The sequence below is a fragment of the Saccopteryx bilineata genome, chromosome 2, assembly GCF_036850765.1.
Source record: "Saccopteryx bilineata isolate mSacBil1 chromosome 2, mSacBil1_pri_phased_curated, whole genome shotgun sequence".
Lineage (NCBI taxonomy): Eukaryota > Metazoa > Chordata > Mammalia > Chiroptera > Emballonuridae > Saccopteryx > Saccopteryx bilineata.
The window spans coordinates 284855530-284876399 of NC_089491.1; the positions used below are offsets into that span (position 1 = coordinate 284855530).

The 20870-nt window shown below is 38.9% G+C and overlaps 1 protein-coding gene across 2 annotated transcripts in view; it reads left to right on the forward strand.

The window, feature by feature from the left end:
* RABGAP1L (RAB GTPase activating protein 1 like) overlaps positions 1-20870 on the forward strand; it is a 603348-nt gene that overhangs the window by 433385 nt on the left and 149093 nt on the right. For both annotated transcript variants that reach the window (XM_066261195.1, XM_066261196.1), the window contains exon 18: positions 12187-12228. In XM_066261195.1, coding sequence (XP_066117292.1) covers positions 12187-12228 — 42 coding nt within the window. The remainder of the gene's footprint in view (positions 1-12186; positions 12229-20870) is intronic.

Genomic DNA, 20870 nt, shown 5'->3' on the forward strand with positions numbered 1-20870 from the left:
TTTTCTTCATTTGGTCCATATTGTTTGGTCCTGAAATGAACTTGTGCAATTGAAGGTCAAAGCTAACTTTAAGTTAGACCTTTAACAAGTATTATTGCTGTATTTTACCCAGGTAAAATACCTGTCTGGAACAATGGAAGTCATTACCCTTTCCCAAGCACTATAAACATGATTTAAAGGTTGAGAAACAAGAATATATTGCTGGAAAATTTTTGATGAATTGTTGCTAGTTTTTTGTTTATTTGTTTTTTTAACTTCTGAAAACATGATGTTTTCTCCCCTAGAAGTTTTATTTGGAAAAAGAGTTAGTGGAATTCAGACTTTCTAAGTGGAAGCATCAATATATATATATAACCTTTTATATCACTTTACTTTTTTTTTTTTTAACCTTTCCCTTTCCTTCTATAACTTGTCTAGAAATTGTGTCTATGGAATCTCTTTTCTGTCTTTGAAAAAAGACAGTCCAGATGCTTTATGTTTCCGAGAACGATACGGCCCCTGAAGCAATGTCTATTACTTGTGGCTCACTGGGTCAGAGAAGAGAAGGGCTCACCTATCCTCTGTTTTGATTTACTACATTTCCTAGGTTTATATTGTGTTCTGGAACAGTGCTTGGGAGTTTTGAAGTCAAAGAAAAGAATTGTGATGTGGTTTGGTGGCAAAAATATACAGTAATTCAGCGTGAGCTGTAGGTGACAATAGCACAGCTTTATTGATTGAGATCAGTTTTGAAGATACAGTATTATTTTATGATCCTTAATTGAATTTGTTTGTGGAATAACTTAGAATTTGCATTTTCCCTTTTGAGTTTTTATTCTTCCAGAAATCTCTGCTGGGTTGAGATTTTCATGCTAGGATTTCTGTTAGGATTAATAGAAGCTTAATACCTGGGTCAGGGATCTTTTATTTTATTAATAGAGGCTAATACCTTTATTAATAAGCTCTATTTGTACATTGATTTGCAGCTGACTTTTTATAAATTAGGATACCTCTTTTCTTTTTTATTTTCTCACATAGTTTTTGGTTAGCACGGCTTAATCAAAAGAAACTTATTTAAAGTGAATTTTCAAAATGAAGCTGTATTATCTATCACTATTATAAAGCTAATTAGAAAATTGGAGTTATTTTCAGAATGATACCAATTTTGACAACTTGATCTTTAGGACTTTTTGTCATTCTTTCACTGATGCCTGGGGCCATCTGCTGTTTGTGGAAAGTACATTATATTTTGAAGCACTAGGCAGAATGGATATATACGTTCTAAAAGAAAAAGTGGACTGCAAATTTTAATATGCATTTCGATCAGCTGGCAATCCTTTTGAATGCCAATTCCTATTCAGGGTTGGTGATCCTGGGACTTGGGACTTGAACTCACTCTTAGGTGGTGCTGACATACCACCTCCCCAGAGCACACGTGTGTAGAAAGGCTTTAGAAAACAGCAACAAAAATCAACTTGTGCAGGTTCCATTTTCCTTTTCATGGTTAATCTCATGTACGGTCACCAGAACTGCCTTTCTTTGTGGAAGAGGAGAGGAACCTAGTCTCTCTCCAGAATGCACTGTAGCCTAATTTCCTAGTCCTCGCTCCCAGCAGTAACGTTGTGTGGAGCATTCTATTCAGACCCAAACGTTTATTGCCTAAGCACTGTAATCTCCGCACACTGTCACCTCCAAATACTCAATTGGAACCAATTAAAAATGCAGTCACAACTTTCATTTCTGTTTGTAATTTGTTACTCATGTATTTCCATTTTTATTGTCTTTGAATTTTTACCACATTAAAAAGTGTAAAGCTAAACAAATTCTAATAATTCAATGTAAATTTTAGAACAATTATTTGATTCAAGACTTTTTCTGGTGAGTTGACTCTAGAGTGCTCTTAGAGTCTGGATTTCCCCTCACCCTAGTCCATTGTGTATAAACACAAGCACTCTCACTCAGGCGTGTGGGCTCGTGAGGATTTCCCCTCACCCTGGTCCATAGTGTGTAAACACAAGCTGCTCATGCTCCCGTGTACCAGTGTGGGCTCGTGAGGATTTCCCCTCACCCTGGTCCATAGTGTGTAAACACAAGCTGCTCATGCTCCGGTGTACCAGTGTGGGCTCGCAAGGATAGTGTTCTGTCCCCATCTTTTATTTTATCCAGGTGTATGTAGGGTTCCTCATACCTGAGGGGTCACCCAGCCAGTCACACTGTTTCAGGGTCCTAAAGGAAATTAAAACAATTAAATTCGACTTGGGGACATACAGATTTTTTTATAAAGTAAAAATGATGACCCAGAGAAAAATTGAATGGGCAGAAACTTTTTTTCAAATCCCATCTTAAGTAGAACAGTTGTGCCTCTCCTGCCCACCTTCCCCGAGGCAGCCCGAGGTACACCCTGCTTCTTCAGGGAGGTTACCACCCTAAGAGGCATAGTGAAGACGACTTAGAGGTCATAAGGACCACTGGGGCTTGTGAGACAGAATCCACTGTCGCTCTGTCTATAGACACTTAGATATCCTTTGGAAATGATTTTTAAGATGTCTAGAAAAGGAATGTTCTATTTGGTAACTTTTTCAGGATTTTTAATTCTCTTGCTTTTTCAACACGTGTGAAAATTAGATGATGTTCCTTTCTGGGGCAAATATATGTTCCAGTGGATAATCCAGAATACAAACAAAACCAAACCTCTATACCCTGGATCTCCGACTTGAGAATCCCTTATCTATACCACCCCGACTCTCCAGCTTTACTTTTGTGCATAAACTTCCCCTCCATTTATTTAAGCTGGCAAGATGCCTGGGTACGTCCCAGCCTCACAATGGCTGGATGCTGTAGGCATATCCTGTAAATGGGTCTTGGTTTCCAAACTCTGCCCTGGTGATGTTGGTGCCTTCCTTGGTACATCTTCCAGTGAACTAGAACTTATAGACAACCATGTCTCTATAAATCTATTCAGTCTGTTCTAAATTCGAAGCCAGAAAATCAAGTGTTTCTACTCTATGTAAATCATAAAGAACAATGGATCGTTAGATTTGGAAAGTACTCTATGGGTAGGTTAAGCCAATAACCCTTATTTAAAAGAAGAGGGCTGTGTAAGTCTGGCAAGAAAAGGTTCTAAGACCTATAGCTCATTTCAAGTTCAAAGCAGAAGTAGACAGTTTAATAGTAAGGCTTACATTTACTACTGACTATAGTAGGTAATTCTGTACTGTGTGGACCTATGCTGTAGCACACTATCTAGTTTTATTTTTTATTAGGAGATTTATGAAGGCCTTGAAGAGAGCTCATAAGCAAACAGCAAAAGAATTTGGAATTAGTACATGTGAGGACAGATTAAAAGAACTGAGGATATTTAACCTTGAAACTGCACCTCCAAAAGGTGACAGGGAAAAATTGCACTCAGGTATTCTCCAGTTCCTTTGAGTACAGACAAAGGGAAGGAAGAGTGTGATGCAGCAAAGGGAGCAGCAGGTGGATGTGAGCAGAGCCATACAGCAGAGCCCATGAGCGCTGGGACAGGACGATGTTGGCTTCCCGGCTCTCTTCTCTTGCTCTCTGGTTATTAGCACTGTTCCTGCGGCTGGGATCTGACGTGGCAGATCTGAGCAGATGCAGCCCAAGATCCTGCCTGCTCAGTGCTCCTGCACAGGGGCTGTCAGAGGCAGGCCAGCGGCCATCTGGGCAAGCCTCCTGCATTGTCAGGGCCACTAAGCTTGGTTTTATTGAAATAAATTTTTAAAACTCCAACTAGCAATTAAGGAATAAGTGCCAAAGGCTTAATTAGTCAACTTCTATCATTTTCTAGAGGCAAACCATAAAAATGCCTCTCCTCTCTATTTGTTTTGAGGTTTATGAATCCTTTGATCTGTTTCTCCTGAAGTCCTAGTTGCTTCCATTTCCTTGTGACCTAAACTCATCCTTTTAAGACTGTGTCTGTGATCTGGTCAAATTGATTGGGAGGAAGGAAAGAATGTTTTTCAAGAAGTTGTACAAGGAATGTATAGGTCAGTTGTTATCAAAATCTGTAGCAAATTTCTTGGGATCTTAAATAACTGAAATTCCTTATAAAATCTTGGGAAGTTTCATTTTGAAGACTTTAATAATAATGTATGTAGACATGTACTGCTTAACTGTGTGTCAGGCACCGTTCTAAGTGCTTGGCAAATAGTAACTCATTTAATTCTCAGCACTGTGAGGTTGGTGATGTCTGAGGAACCTGAGGCAGAGACGATTTAAATAACTGCTCTAAGTCAGACAGACAAGCGGGGGTCTCCATTGAGACCTGGGAAGGCTGGGTCCAGAGTCCAGGTCATAACCCCTATACCTTACCTGCTCTCCAAAAAGAGAGAAAGGTAGAAACAGGACAGACCGTAAGGGACATGAACATCCTTTATCTCATCCAAGTATCTCTACAACTGATCATAACGCTGACCGAGATCTAGACAATGTCAGGGGTAAAAGAGAGCCAGCTAGCAGGGGAGGTTCCCTTTCCAGCTTCCATCCGAACAACGGAGCTCCTGCGTCCTCTGGCTTCTGGCTGAATAGGGTCAATGAAAACTCACGGTAGCTTGGAAGGAGAGGATGGATATCAGACAGTAGTTAGGAATTGGTGGGGGTTGATTTTCATGATGAAGGATGTCTAAACACCCCTGCAGCCTGGGATGGCTGACTGATGACTGCTGCTGAGAGACAATAGAACCCAAGTCACCATGACCTAGAGGGAAGTGGAGGAGAGCAGAGGGGTGAGTGACAGTTCTCACTGCTAATAGCATGTCTTTAAAGGAACCACAAGGTGTTTTCCAGGTCACATCTCCCTTGATTACCCAAGGTGGTGTTATGTGTTTATATTTTTTATCTCCTATCCTAGCCTTGGAATCTGATGCTGTATAAGGATGACTTGTCATCCTTACAAACATACAAATGTTTGAGTATGCTAAGCGGTTTTCAGAATGCCTCAGATTTGATGACTACCTGTCAAAACCTCTAGCTTAATTTATTTCTCTTATTTACCTGCCTTGTTTCTGAAAGATTTTTTTAATTCAGAGGTCACTAACCTCTAAGAATTCTTCCCAGGATCACTCATAGTTAAATACTTAGATTTTGTAGATATATATCTATTCAATACTTCATTTATAGAAACAAATACAAGCCAAGCAAAGGTAAAAACAATTACCCACAATTAGAGGCATTCATATGTTAGATTTATTTCTTACTCCTCATTTTTGAGCTCTCTTCACTATTCTAACTTATGAAAACACTAAAATGAATCTATTATAAAAACAGGAAATATATAATAAAACTGGGGAAAGGTGAGAATCATCTAGATTTGTTACCTTAGTGATTGATTTGTAGACATAAGGGAAGACTTAGCCATGAGATTTTAAAACATCAGGGCTTACATGAATTTGTATCCGAGGCTGCTGTGAATACATCTTTTTAAAGCTGCCTCTTGGTTTTCAGTGCTACAATTCTGCCCTCTAGTGGGCATCTAAAAACAAAACCCCAAACCCAAAACCCCAAATCCAAATCCCCAAAAGCAAAACATATCATTTTACTGCTTACTCCATCAAAGTCTCTCATAAAAGACTGAACTTTTAAAGGGCTTACAATATGAGAAGCAGAATAAAGTCAGGTGCTTTTTTTGGCTAATGAGCTACAATATTCTTGCCATAGGACCCATATTTAAGAGCAGCCAGTATTTACCTCTTTATGATTGCATGGTAATTCTATGTTGTTATTTTCTTCTTTCTGTGCAAGAAAGCATTACTTTACAGATCCCAAAAGTGAGAAATGTGTCAAAGAGAAGACAAGGGATTCTGTTCTGCCTACCCGGTGTAACACACTACACCAGACCTGAGTGGCTTTGAAACTTGATTCTGGAGTGAGACATACTGATATTACGTAGTCTCCTGATAAGATGCACTGATATAACATTGCTCTGTGGCGTTCGTGCCAAGAACAAATACATCATCTAAATTTAATCATAAGGAAACATCCGGCAGATCAAACTGAGGGACATCCTACAGAATAACTGGCACTTTTCAAAAGTGTCAAGTTCGTGAACAGCAAAGACTGTCCCAGATGGAAGAAGAGCAAGGAGACATGACACCTGAGTTCACTATGGGGTCCAGCACGGATCCTAGGCCAGAAAAAGGACATTCGTGGGGCATCTGACAAAATTTAAATGCTACTTTCTCAGTTTTGATAGTTGTTCTGTGGTTATGTCAGGCGTTAACGGTTGATGAAGCCAGGTGAAGAATATGTGGAAACTCTAGGTACTGCTTTTGGCAATTTTTATCTAAATCTGAAATCATTTTAAATTAAAGGTTTTCAAAAATAAAGGCAGCCATTTATAATATTTTGTTCACAAGTTCCTCAGTCAGGAGCTTGGGAAGGATTCTGCTGTGCGGGTTCATCGGTGATCACGTGGCTTTGGCGGGGCGGGGGGAGGAGGGGCTCAGGATAACTTCTTGACTCATAGAGCTGGCGCCTGGGTGGTCCTTGGCCTCTCTTTCTCAGGGGTGGGAGCTCATCCTGCAGGCCCTTTTGTCTCTGTTTGACTTCTTAGAGCATGGGAGTCTTAAGTGTCAATGTACTTCTTACGTGGTGACTGGCTGCCAAGAGTGAGCACTCCAAGAGGGGGTCCGGGAAGCTGGCTGGTTGGGGGGGGGGTCTGGGCCAGAATATTAGCACACATTCACTTCCACTACATTCCGTTGTCAGAGACATGGATCTGGAATCTGCCCAGATTCCAGAAAGGAGGACAGAGACCCCTCTGTCAGTGGGAGAAGTGTCAAAGGGTATGGCCATCTTTAATCCCCTACAGATATCTAATCAGAGTCTTACTGAATTTGCAGTAGAGATGGAATTAGATGGGAAAAACATGGATTTTCTTTTTTCTTTCATTCTTCTTTTTCTTTTTGGTCTGGCAGATATAAGTTCTAATCCTGGCTTTACCATTTACTAATAGTATGACGACTCTGAGCCTTTGTTTTCTCATCTCTACAGTGGTAGCAGTAACACGTCTATTATAGAGTTATTGAGAGAATTAAGTGAAAAATATGTATAAAATAACAAGATCTAGCTGGCAATAAATATATGAACCTAATAATAATCACTAGCATTTGTCAAATACTTAGCAAGTGCTTACCAGATTACTACGCTTTTCACATGCGGTCTCATTTAGTCATTCCCCTTCCTGGGGTGGAATGTCCCACATTGGATGGGTCAAAAAAGGCAGCACCCCTTCCCTCTGGCTGTGGCCTTATTGCTGTGGGTCTGCTCCATTTACCTTGGCCATTTCTGGTTTGATCATTTCTCCCGACCTTATTGTTAGGGCTTGCACCTTCACATACTGTTGATTTCCTTTTCTGATCCCTGAGGACCAGGTGCTGAGGCACGCTTGGCACTTCTCACAGCACCTTTCTCAGCATTGTTCTCAGCGCTGTCACCGTATTTCTGACAGCTTCTCACCCGCGTCTGTCAGCCCCCAGCCCACGACCGACCGCGTGCTCATCAGAGCACAGTGCCCCATCTGTTCCAGCGAGTGCTCTGTGCTGTGCAGGGTTGTGGGCGCTCCATTGTTGGCCTCTCTGGGAACACAATGATCTGCACTTTGGAGCAATTATTTAATTTAGGGCAATTACTCGTAGGTGTTCTTTAAGTGAACATTTTTCCAGGCTGTGACTGAATTTTGAAATGGCAGCTTCCCAATCTGATCTCAGTCTGTTGTCACTGGAGGAAGGTGGGCACCCTTTCTTTCCACAACAGCCTGGGTTACTGCCTCACACCCTGTGAGCGGTCAGCTACTTTGTGAGTATTTTTCAGTTTGGAGACAAATAATAAAATTTGATTTTGAAAGAAGTCACCCATTTGTTATCATTCCACTCTGCTCTCACAATTTACTTGCCTTGAAATGGAAGGAATTGTTTAATCCTTTAGGACTAAATGAGGCCACATTAATTAATACCCAAATCAGGGCTTTGTTCATTAATTCACTGATCCATTGAACTGACTCCTCTAACGTAGTAGTTAAGAGTGTAACATGTGGAGTAGTACTGCTTAGTTTAAAATCTACTTACTAACAGTGTGACCTTGAGAAATTGACTTTGACTTCTGTCAGTCTTAATTTCCTGTGCGTAAAATGGAATTTAGGGTTGTCGTGGGATCAAATAAGGACATGTTTTCAATATAATTAATTCAGATCTTGGAACATAGAAAATATTCAGTGGGTGTTTGTTCTTATTTATTTTCTTGCTCTTGGAGGTAGACCTTGTGCTATAAATAATAAGTAACCATAAGAATATATTTACTTCCACACTCTTGTCCAGGGGTGGGGGGAGGGAGGACATGGGAGGGAGGGAGGGAGAGAGTTAGGGGGAGGGGGAGGGGCACAGAGAACTAGATAGAGGGTGGCGGAGGACAATCTGACTTTGGGCGAGGGGTACGCAACATAATTTAATGACAAAATAACCTAGACATGTTTTCTTTGAATATATGTACCCTGATTTATTAATGTCATCCCATTACCATTAATAAAAATTTATTTAAAAAAAAAAAAGAATATATTTACTTGTTTTTGCTCTTAATAATTCTCCAAATGTTTTAGCCTTTGAGTCTTTTGAAGAAACCTTATTTCCCACTCAGTAGCAGACAAGTTGCTGCAGATTAAATATTCCTAAAAGGGGGAGACATCTTGAAAATATGTAAGATCTTTTTAGTTTAGAAATATTTTTTAGAAAAATTTCAGCTCAATTAAGCAAAAGTCAGGTCACATGAGAGTAGGTGGACAAGGAGGTGACAGTGGGGATTTGGATTGAGTTCATGTGCTTAGAAGAGTAGAGGGTTGTTCACTTTACTGGGATTCCAAAGACCACGGCCTCCACTGACGTTATCATCTTAAATCCAACCTATTTGTAGCTTTTAAACTGACCAAATGGCGGCTCCTGGAAGGTTTCTGTCATTTAATGGTACCTCTAATTATATTCCTAAATGAGAATGTCTTATATCAAAGAAAACATAGATATTTTAAAATATCCAACTTGAGTTGCCTTTGTTACTCTCCTCTTAGGAAATCAGGATATGTTTTGTAGTGAAATGACAATCTTGGTAGAATAGCAGGTTTTTCCTGATTTTCAGCAACTCAGAGATCTGAAGGATCCTTGTTTGCATAGACTGGGCACACTATTCCACTTTAGTTTAAGGCTTGCACAAGTCTTTACTTTTCTTATTTTTTATGGATAATGTCTAGAGATTCATGTAAGCAGGTGCAGTAATACCTGACTATTCTGAACTTGTTTGAAGAGTTTACATATAGACACTGTTTTTATGGTAACTGCCAGTCATCTGTTTAGCTTCCCAACTTAAAAAAAATTATCTACTTTTTATTTAAAATATATACTGTATTCCCCTCTTATGCATAGTACTTTGAACATAATGTGAGCATTCATTCATGCGGCTGGGTTATCATATTAACTGATATTAACTGAAGGGTTATTGGCTCCACTAAATGGGCCAAGATTGCTATAAATTTTATAGCTTTTTAAAAGCATGTCTTCTGTTTCTATCAGAGCTAATATTTTAATTCTGACAATTGCCCTACAGGCTGTCTGTTCCTTATCCCAGCTAGCACACACTTTGGTTTTATGTTGCTACTTCTGATACTATAAACTAAAAAAATCACATCACCAAACTAATCTGAATAAAATTTTCTCTTTGTGTTAGTGAGAGCTATTTTGGCAATTTAGAGATCTTTAATTTTTTTTTTTAATTTCTAAGTTCTTGTTTGCATTTTTCATAGTTTGGTTGTCTAGAACTTTCACTTTGAGATAGAGACAAGGACTTCTTACTATAGTTTGATGATGATTCTGTAACTGTTTTAGTTGGGTCCATAGGGAAAAGAATAAGTCCCAGAAAATTTGGGATCAGTAGTACAGTTCAGTCATTCAGTCACCACATAAGGATTTACTGTGGTCATTATACCAGCACTATGTGGTAGGAATACCGTTAAGCAAATGTCAGGAGGCTGGGAGGAGTGATCCTAGCCAGCAACTAAATACATCTATACCCTCAGGCTTGTCAAGTTCATCTAGTGAAAAACGTGAGTTATAATATGTGTTATTATGAGAATCACTGAGATTTGACTACTCCTGTGAATGCTTGGGGGAGGGGGAGTGTTTGGAGGGAGGTTGAGAATATAGCAGAGTTGGTTGCATGTGGAGTGGTGTTTCCAAACAGTATGCTGAAGGGTTCAGGATGGAGGGGAGGATGGGGGACAGCTGAGGAGACAGGACCAGAGCATCATGAGGATTAGAGAGCTGAACACAAGAGGGGCTTACCTTCTGAACGGTGACTAGAACAACGAGGACAGGGACGGGCAGATTTAGTCCTGATGGCGCATGCCCAAGCACTCAGGTGTGAGGACTCACTGCCGCCTGGAGGGGACAGTGAGGAGCATGGTGGCGGCGGGTCTCTTTTCTCTTGGTCTGCAAGTTTTGGCGGCAGTGGGCAGCAGTTAGGAGGACTCAAATTTAGGAAAGCAAAATTTGCTTATAATTGTAATCCAAGTTTCTAATCTATGATGGTCTTCTTACTTTTTTTCTAATGTGTAAATAGTGTTCAAAAAGTCCAGGGTCATTGCTTGAAGTGGTGATGAACTATGTCAATCTGTTTTTGTCTCCTGGTCTGATCATATTTACTTCCCACTGCTTTTGGTTTCTTGAAAAATTAACTGAGTAAACCCCAAAACCTCCAACCAAATATTTTGTGCTTATCATTTTTCCCTTCCACCATCACATCACATATTTGGTGACTGACTGTGAAAATTCACATTAGCAAATTATAATAGCAATGAAATCTAAGTACCAAGTCCTAATCTCACTTCTAATTTTGGAGACAGAAAAAGGATGGTTTATTGGAAGTTCTTTGTATAATATATCTGATATAGCACCAGGTCCAAAGGTAGAAAGAGGTTACATTTGTGACCAAGATGCAGAAGGCACATCAGATAGACTCTGGGCTGATGGAAGATGTCAACTCCTACTTGAAAGACCTTCCTTCTCATGTATGACGACTTGCATGGCGAGCAAACTGCACACTCCTTGGCAGTCTTATTTCTGATTCTGTTGTCTTCTGCATTTAAGGTCCTTCTGTCTTGAATTTAATATCTCAACATCTCTTCGGAATGAATTGTGAACCCAGAGTTCACAGTTCAGCTCCAGTATGGATTCTTAACAAGTTATTTAATTTATTTATTCCTGAAGTAATATATTGCTCTGGTTTTGAGGAGGAAAAAAAGGAAAAGCAAGTCTAGGAGATGGGCCTTCATTCCCATCTCTAGTTGTACAGATATTAGTTGAGAGCGAGAACTAAAACAAACAAGAAAATAGTAAAAATGGTAGTGGAAATCCGGCGTGAGACTCCCTACTCCCCATCTTCTGTCCCAGTTATCAGCAACACTATCCATGCTGCATCTTATTGGCCACTGACGGTTCAGCCACATCACACACCTGTCCAGACCAAGAGTTCCAGTTAAGAACAGGAACTTGGCCCTGGCTGGTTGGCTCAGTGGTAGAGCGTCGGCCTGGCGTGCAGGAGTCCCGGGTTTGATTCCCGGCCAGGGCACACAGGAGAAGCACCCATCTGCTTCTCCACCCCTCCCCCTCTCCTTCCTCTCTGTCTCTTTCTTCCCCTCCCGCAGCCAAGGCTCCATTGGAGCAAAGTTCGCCCGGGCGCTGAGGATGGCTCTGTGGCCTCTGCCTCAGGCACTAGAATGGCTCTGGTTGCAACAAAGCGCTGCCCCAGATGGGCAGAGCATCGCCCCCTGGTGGGCGTGCTGGGTGGATCCCGGTCAGGCACATGTGGGAGTCTGTCTGACTGCCTCCATGTTTCCAACTTCAGAAAAATACAAAAAAAAAACAAAACAGGAACTTGACTTTTGCAAGCCATAGGCTATGCACGTAATCCAGAAGTAGATGGAAGGAAAAGGATTTATTATAAAAACAATAATTTTGTGTGAACATTAAATAGCGCCTAAAATTTGAAATAAGCCTCTCCAAGAAAGAAAACACTTTAAAAAAAATGTCATGGTTTGTTTAATTACTATTGTTTGTGAAAATGATGTGTGGAAGTTTTAGGAAAATACTTAATAAACCAGTGGTCCATGTGGCAGTGTTGATTTTGACTCTTTTTTTTTAATTTCAGGGTTTGAACATCATCTTTCATGTAGCGTTGGCTCTTCTAAAGGTAAGTTGTGGTCATTTTCAACTTGCCAAACTCTGACATCTCTGCCCTGGGAGGGGGTGTAGTTCAGCCTACAGCCCCTGACTCGGTCTAGGTCCTTACACCCACAAAAGGCTTCTTGGAGGAACTGGGATCCTCTCCCCTCCTCCCGCCCTCTCTTATTGTTGTTTTAGAGTCTGTTTCTTTGTTTTTCTTATAGTCTACTGCATTTCCCCATGTATAAGATGCACCCTTTTCCGAAAAACTTGGGGTCTAAAAACTGGGTGTGTCTTATACAGTGATTGTTGATTTTTTTCTTGCATTTTCCACTTTTTCACACAGATGAGGAATTGTATGAATTTTATGATGAATAAAACTTGAGTTTGTCAGACCAGGCGGTGGCGCAGTGGATAGAGTGTCGGACTGGGATGCAGAGGACCCAGGTTCGAGACCCCGAGGTTGCCAGCTTGAGTGTGGGCTTATCTGGTTTGAGCAAAAGCTCACTAGCTTGGACTCAAGGTCGCTGGCTCGAGCAAGGGGTTACTCGGTCTGCTGAAGGCCTGCGGTCAAGGCACATATGAGAAAGCAATCAATGAACAACTAAGGTGTTGCTACACGCAATGAAAAACTAATGATTGATGCTTCTCATCTCTCTGTTCCTGTCTGTCTGTCCCTGTCTATCCCTCTCTCTGACTCTTTCTCTGTCTCTGAAAAAAACAAACAAACTTGAGTTCAATAACTTTATGTTAATACATTTTTTTTTCAAATTTCAGGCCCCAAAATTGAGGTGCATCTTATACATAGGAGTGTCTTATACATGGGGAAATAATCTTGCTAGCATAGCACTCATTCCACTCACTTAAAAGAGGCTTTTCATTCACATGAGTTAGATGAAATAAGAGAAAAAGTTAAAACCTGTTTCTGTTAAAGTGATGCCAGTTTTTTTTTCTTAAAATACTTCTTACCATAATAACATCCCTGGAGGCACCTAAACATATAATTGAATTATTAGAAAGTTTCTTTAATATAGTGACTAAAAAAGAAACTGCTACATTTCAAATTTCAGTTCTTTCTCTCATAGCTAGATATTTATAAAACACTTTAGAATTTAGTTATAATTACCTTGCTGGATTTTATATCAACATATCAGTGCAGCTTTAGTGTGTGGTAACAGCAAGACATGTGCTGCAGGGTCGGTTGAAAATAAACCAGGTGGTTTTTGTCCTTCAGTCAAATGCGACATTCTATTATTGAAGGTGATAATTGCCTTGTTGATGAAATTTGCAGTCACTGGACTCAGACTTGGTTTTAATTTCAGCTCTAGAGTGTGACCTTGGTTAGGTTACTCTTAAGTGCTCAGACCCTGTGTTTTAAGGTAATAAGAGAAACTGATTTATGGGCTTGGGCTATGCTAAGAATTAAATAAGTTGATACATAAAAGTTTGTCAGCTATCATTACTGTGATTACTATTGTAGTCACAAGATAACTCAGAATTTGTTTCTAGGTTTCCCATCATGCCTCCAAATTTCCCAGAAGATAGTGACTTCCTACCTCCAGAGACCTCTTGATGTTTGGGGAGAGCTTCCACACTTACCCATGTAGTACCTTGGTCTAGGGCAGAGGCCTGTCAGCATACAGTCCTATGCAACTCAAGAAGGGTTGCTGCTCTGCACCTCTTACTCTGTTCAACATTTGTTTTTTGTGAAGTTCATTTAATGTACTTTAAATTGTCCACTTAATCATTTTGGGTTTAGATATGAAGAATTCTTACACCAGCGTTATTTAAAGTTAGGAAAATATTTAAAATGCTTTCAATAAAATAACAAACATATTTGCATGTATATTTTAAAGAAGTTCTGGTTCTCTCTACCTCTAATTTATTTTCTTGTCGTTAAAACAAATCAAAACCAGACACTTCTAAAGGTGCTTTCTGTATCGATAGGGCTGGAATGAGACTTTAAGAATGCTTAAGTAGGGAAAGTATTATATAGTTCAGACTGAGAAGAGTATTAAACCATGAAGTAAGTGTGAGGAAGTCTAACTAAGATCTCATTTTTTCCTGTCATGTCTAATTTAAAAATCTCAGATGTCACATCTCTCATGATGCCTTTCCTCGCTTTGTTTGGTGAGCATTTGTCACAGGTGCGCTCAGAGCAGGCTGGGTCTGCCCTCTGGGGTGGCCAGCCCTCTCTTTGGAGAGCAGGCCAGTCCTCTGCGTCAGCTGATGTGTATCCATCTGGTAGTTATTATCTCTCTTATTTACAGGTGTTTTTAGTTTTGACTATTATTTTCATTTATTTTTGGCTACATGAATTCAGATTTCATCTGTGCAGAGGAAACTGGCCACTGGGCGGAAAGGCTTTTTTATCTTCTCTAGTAAAACATAGATACTCATCTAACATCATCTCAGAGAATTTGACTAGCCAGAAAAGATAAAAAGGAGAGCTTTCTCACTGGGATTGGCCTAGATTTATGTCACTTCCTGTGGGCATCCTGGAGCTGACCCTGCACAGAGACAGTTCAGACAGGGCATACAGAAGCATGATCCCCTCCCCCGAAAAACAGTACCCAAACACATATGACAGCGACTGACTTATTATTTATTTACTTACCTACTTATTTATTTTTTCCTTTTTTTTAAATTAAATTAAGTTTAATTTTAATTTATTGTGTGTATATAGATTCTAGTGTCCCCTCAAATACCCTCATCCCCCGTGTTCCCCACTACATTCCCCTTGCCCTCCTCCCCGCAATGCCCTCCCCCCGGTTTTGCTTTTCTGCTCTCATCCCATCCTATCATCCCCTTTCCCTCTGTCCGCTTTCCCTCTGGTCCCTTTGATCCCGCCTCTGTCTCTATTCTGTTCCTCAGTTCATATTGTTCATTAGATTCCTCAAATGAGTGAAGTAATATGGTATTTTTCTTTCTCTGCCTGGCTTATTTCACTTAACATAATAGCTCCAGGTCCATCCATGTTGTCACAAAAAGTAAGATTTCCTTCGTTTTTGTGGCTCCATAGTATTCCATTGTGTATATATACCATAGCTTCTTTTTTAATCAAATTTTTCCTTTTTTAAATTAATTAATTAATTAATTATTCATTTTAATGGGGTGGCATTGATAAATCTGGGTACATATGTTCGGAGAAAACATCTCCAGGTTATTTTGACATTTGATTATATTGCATACCCATCACCCAAAGTCAAATTGTCTTCCGTCACTTCTATCTGCTTTTCTTTGTGCCCCTCCCTCCCCTGACCTCCTACCTCTCCTTCCTCCTCCCACCCGACCCCCGGGTAACCACCACACACTTGTCCATGTCTCTGAGTCTCATTTTTATGTCCCATCTATGTATGGAATCATATAGTTCTTAGTTTTTTCTGATTTACTTATTTCACTCAGTATAATGTTATCAAGGTCCATCCATGTTGTTGTAAATGATGTGATGTCATCATTTCTTATGACTGAGTAGTATTCCATAGTATATATATAGCAAAGCTTTTTAATCCACTCGTCCACTGACAGACATTTGGGCTGTTTCCAGATCTTTGCTATTGTGAACAATGCTGCCATAAACATGGGGGTGCATTTCTCCTTTTGGAACAGTGCTATGGTGTTCTTAGGGTATATTCCCAAAAGTGGGATAGCTGGGTCAAAAGGCAGTTTGATTTTTAATTTTTTGAGGAATCTCCATACTGTTTTCTACAGTGGCTGTACCAGTCTGCATTCCCACCAGCAGTGCAGGAGGGTTCCCTTTTCTCCACATCCTCGCCAGCACTTATTCTGTGTTGTTTTGTTGATGAGCGCCATTCTGACTGGTGTGAGGCGATATCGCATTGTGGTTTTAATTTGCATTTCTCTAATGATTAGTGATGTTGAGCATTTTTTCATATGCCTATTGGCCATCTGTATGTCCTCTTTGGAGAAGTATCCATTTCTTTTGCCCATATTTTGATTGGATTGTTTGTCTTCCTGGTATTGAGTTTTACAAGTTCTTTATAAATTTTGGTTATTAACCCCTTATCACAGTGGTCCCCAACCCCCGGGCCGTGGACTGGTACCGGTCCGTGAGCCATTTGATATTGGTCTGCAGAGAAAATAAATAACTTACATTATTTTTGTTTTATTTATATTTAAGTCTGAACGATGTTTTATTTTTAAAAAATGACCAGATTCCCTCTGTTACATCCATCTAAGACTCACTCTTGATGCTTGTCTTGGTCACGTGATACATTTATTTGTCCCACCCTAAAGGCCAGTCCGTGAAAATATTTTCTGACATTAAACCAGTCCGTGGCCCAAAAAAGGTTGGGGACCACTGCCTTATCAGACATATTGTCGAATATGTTCTCCCATTGTGTGGTTTGCCTTATTATTCTGTTCATATTGTCTTTAGCTGTGCAAAATCTTTTTAGTTTGATATAATTCTATTTGTTTATCCTGTCCTTTATTTCCCTTGCCTGTGGAGATAAATCAGCAAATATATTGCTGCGAGTGATATTGTAGAGCTTACTGCCTGTTTTCTTCTAAGATGCTTATGGTTTCACAGCTTACATTTAAATCTTTTATCCATTTTGAATTTTTTTGTGAATGGTGTAAGTTAGTGGTCTTACTTAAAATATTTTCATTTTTTTGCAGGTAGCTGTCCAGTTTTCCCAACACCATTTGTTAAATAGGCTGTCTTTACTCCATTGTATGCTATTACCACCCTTGTCAAATATCAGTTGTCCATAAAGGTGCGGGTTTATTTCTGGGTTCTCTGTTCTGTTCCATTGATCTGTATGCCTGTTCTTATGCCAGTACCAAGCTGTTTTGAGTATAATGCCCTTGTAGTATAACTTGATATCAGGAAGTGTGATACCACCCACTTTATTATTCTTTTTCAAGATTGCTGGGGCTATTCGTGTTCTTTTTGGTTCTGTAAGAATTTTTGGAATATGTGTTCTATATCTTTGAAGTATGTAATTGTTATTTTAATAGGAATTGCATTGAATTTATAAATTGCTTTGGGTAATATGGACATTTTAATGATGTTTATTCTTCCTAACCATGAACACGGTATATGCTTACACTTGTTTGTATCTTCCCTGATTTCTTTTAACAATGTTTTATAATTTTCTGAGTACAAGTCTTTAACCTTCTTGGTTATATTTACTTCTAGGTACTTTTTTTTTTTTTTTGTTACAATAGTGAAGGGGATTGTTTTCTTAATTTCTCTTTCAGATGGATCATTGTTGGTGTATAAAAATGCCTCTGATTTCTGAGTATTAATTTTTTATCCTGCCACCTTGCTGAATTCATTTATCAGGTCCAGTAGTTTTTGACTGAGACTTTAGGGTTTTCTGTGTACAATATCGTATCATCAGCAAATAAAGTTTTACTTATTCTTTTCCAGTTTGGATGTCTTTTATTTCTTCTTCTTGCCTAATTGCTGTGGCTAGGGCTTCCAGACTATGTTGAATAAGAGTGGTGAAAGGGGGCACCCCTGCCTTGTTCCTGATCTTAAGGGGATTGCTTTTAAATTTTGCCCATTGAGTATGATGTTGGCTGTGGGTCTGTTGTAGATGGCCTTTATCATGTTGAGGTATGTTCCCTGTATTTCCACTTTGCTGAGAGTTTTGATCATAAATGGGTGCTGAATTTTATTAAATGCTTTTTCTGCATCTATGTGGTTTTTGTCCTTCCTTTTGTTTATGTGATGAATCACATTGATTGATTTGCAAATATTGTACCAGCCTTGCCTACCCAGAATAAATCCCACTTGATCATGATGTATGATTTTTTTCATGTACTGCTGTATCCAGTTTGCTAATATATTGTTGAGAATTTTAGCACCTAAAGTCATCATGAATATTGGCCTATAGTTTTCTTTCTTTGTGTTGTCTTTGCCTAGCTTTGGAATCAGAATTATGCTCACCTCATAAAAGGAGTTTGGAAGTTTTCCCTCCTCTTGAATTTTTTGAAATAGCTTAAGAATAGAAGTTAGTTTTTCTTTGAATGTTTGGTAGAATTTGCCTGTGAAGCCATCTGGCCCAGGGCTATTGTTTGTTGGGAGATTTTTGATAACTGTTTTGATCTCATTTGTTGTAATCAATCTATTTAGGTTTTCTGATTCTTCCAGATTGATTTTTGAAAGATTATATTTTTCAAGGAATTTGTCCATTTCAGCTAGGTTGTCTAGTTTTTTGGCATACAGTTCTTCGTGGTATTTTCTTACAGTCCTTTGTATTGTATTTCTGCTGTGTCAGTTACTTCTCCACCATAATTTCTAATTTTATTTATTTGAGTCCTCTTTTTTTCTAGGTGAGTCTGGCTAAGGGTTCATTGATCTTGTTTACCCTTTCAAAGAACCAGCTCTTGGTTTCATTGATCCTCTGTATTGTTTTTTTAGTCTCTATGTCATTTATTTCCACTCTGATTTTTTTTATTTCCTTCCTTCTACTTCCTCTGGGCTTTACTTGCTGTTCTTTTTCTAGTTCTTTTAGATGCAGGGTCAAGTTGTTTATTTGAGCTTTTTCTAGATTTTTAAGGTATGCTTGTAATGCTATGAACTTCCCTCTCAGGACTGCTTTTGCTGTGTCCCATACATGTTGAGTTGTTGTATGCTCATTTTCATTTGTTTCAAGGAAATTTTTTATTTTTTCCTTGATCTTATTGTTCACCCATTCGTTATATAATAACATTCTGTTTAGTTTCCAAGTGTTTGAGTGTTTTTCAGTTTTTTTATTGTAGTTGATTTCTAGTTTCATGCCACTGTGGTCGGAGAAGATGCTTGATATGATTTCAGTCTTCTTAAGTTTGTTGAGACTCGTTTTATGCCCTAATATGTGGTCTATCCTAGAGAATGTACCATAAGCATTTGAAAAGAATGTATATTCTGCTGCTTTAGGGTGAAAGGTTCTGAAGATATCTATTAAATCCAGTTGACCTAGTGTGTCCCTTAATTCTGCTGTTTCTTTGTTAATTTTCTTTCTTGAGGATCTATCCAGTGATGTTATTGCAGTATTTAAATCTCCTACTATTATAGTATTGCTGTTGATCTCGCCCTTTATGTCCATCAAATTCTGCTTTATATATTTAGGTGCTCCTATATTAGGTGCATAGATATTTATAATGGTTATCTCTTCCTGTTGGATTGCTCCCTTTATCATTATGTACTGACCTTCTTTATCCCTTACTATAGTCTTTGTTTTAAAGTTTATTTTGTCAGAAACAAGTATTGCTACCCTGACTTTTTTTGCATTTCCATTTGCATGAAGTATTTTTTCCATTCTTTTATTTTTAGTGTATATGTATCTTTTGTTTTGAGGTGGTTCTCTTGTAGACAGTATATGTACAGGTCCTGTTTTCTTATCCACGCAGCTACCCTATGTCTTTTGATTGGAGCATTTAATCCATTTATATTTAAGGTTATTATTGATATGTAGTTGTTTATTGCCATTTTTTTCTTTAAATCTACATTCCTCTTTTACTAGATTTCCCCCCCCCCCTTTGTTCTGTCTACAGCAGGGCCCTTAACATTTCTTGCAGCATTGGTTTAGTTGTGATGAATTCTTTGAGTGTTTTTTTTTTTTTTTTTTTAATCTGGATAGCTTTTAATTTCTCCTTCAATTTTAAACGATAGCATTGCTGGATAAAGAAGTCTTGGTTGTAGGTTCTTGTTCTGCATTACTTTGAATATTTCTTGCCATTCCCTTCTGGCCTCAAGTGTTTTTGTTGAAAAGTTGGATGTCATTCTTATGGGGGTTCCTTTGTAGCTGATTGACTGTTTTTCTCTTGTAGCTTTTAGTATTCTTTCTTTATCTCTTTGCTTTGGTATTTTGATTATGATGTGTCTTGGTGTGGGTCTCTGGGTTCTTTTTAAATGGGGTTCTCCCTGCTTCTTGAACCTGTGTAATTCTTTCTAGCATCAATTTAGGGAAATTTTGAGCTATAATTTCTTCAATCGGGTTCTCTACCCCTTTTTCTTTCTCTTCTCCTTCAGGAGTCCCTATTATGTGGATATTGTTTCTCTTTATGTTGTCACAGAGCTCTCTTAGAGTTTCCTCAGACTTTTTGATCCTTTTTTCTTTTTGCTGTTCTGTTTCTGTGCTTTCACTTATATTGTCCTCTAAGTCACTGATTTGATCCTCTGCTTCATCCAGCCTGCTTTTAATTCCTTCTAGTGTAGTCTTTATTTCTGATATTGTGTTTGTCATTTCTGTCTGGTTCCTTTTTTTTATTTCAGTGTCCTTTTTGATGCTTGTTATCTATTTAGGTGTTAATTATGTCCATTCATTGTTGCTCTAAGATCTTTGAGCATCCTAACAATCATTATTTTAAACTCTGCATCTGGTAATTTGGTTATTTCCATCTCACTCAGTTCTTTTTCTGGGGATTTCTCTTGTTGATTCATTTGGATAGCATTTCTTTGTCTTCCTATTTTGTCTGTGTATACACTCTTCCCTTGGGTGTGTTGTTTGTGTACCTAGCTGAGTCTAGGGTTGGTATTGTCTGCCTCCAGTTTTCAGTTGTGTTGTTTCTAGGTCTTCTTGGGTTGGCATCAGCTGTTTTTTATAATCTGCTGTGGACTACTTATCTGCTATCATTATTCTTTTTGCTATTTGTGTCGGTGTTTTCTATGTCTTAGCTGGCTCAGGTGTGAGGAGCCCTTCTTTAAGCTTCCAC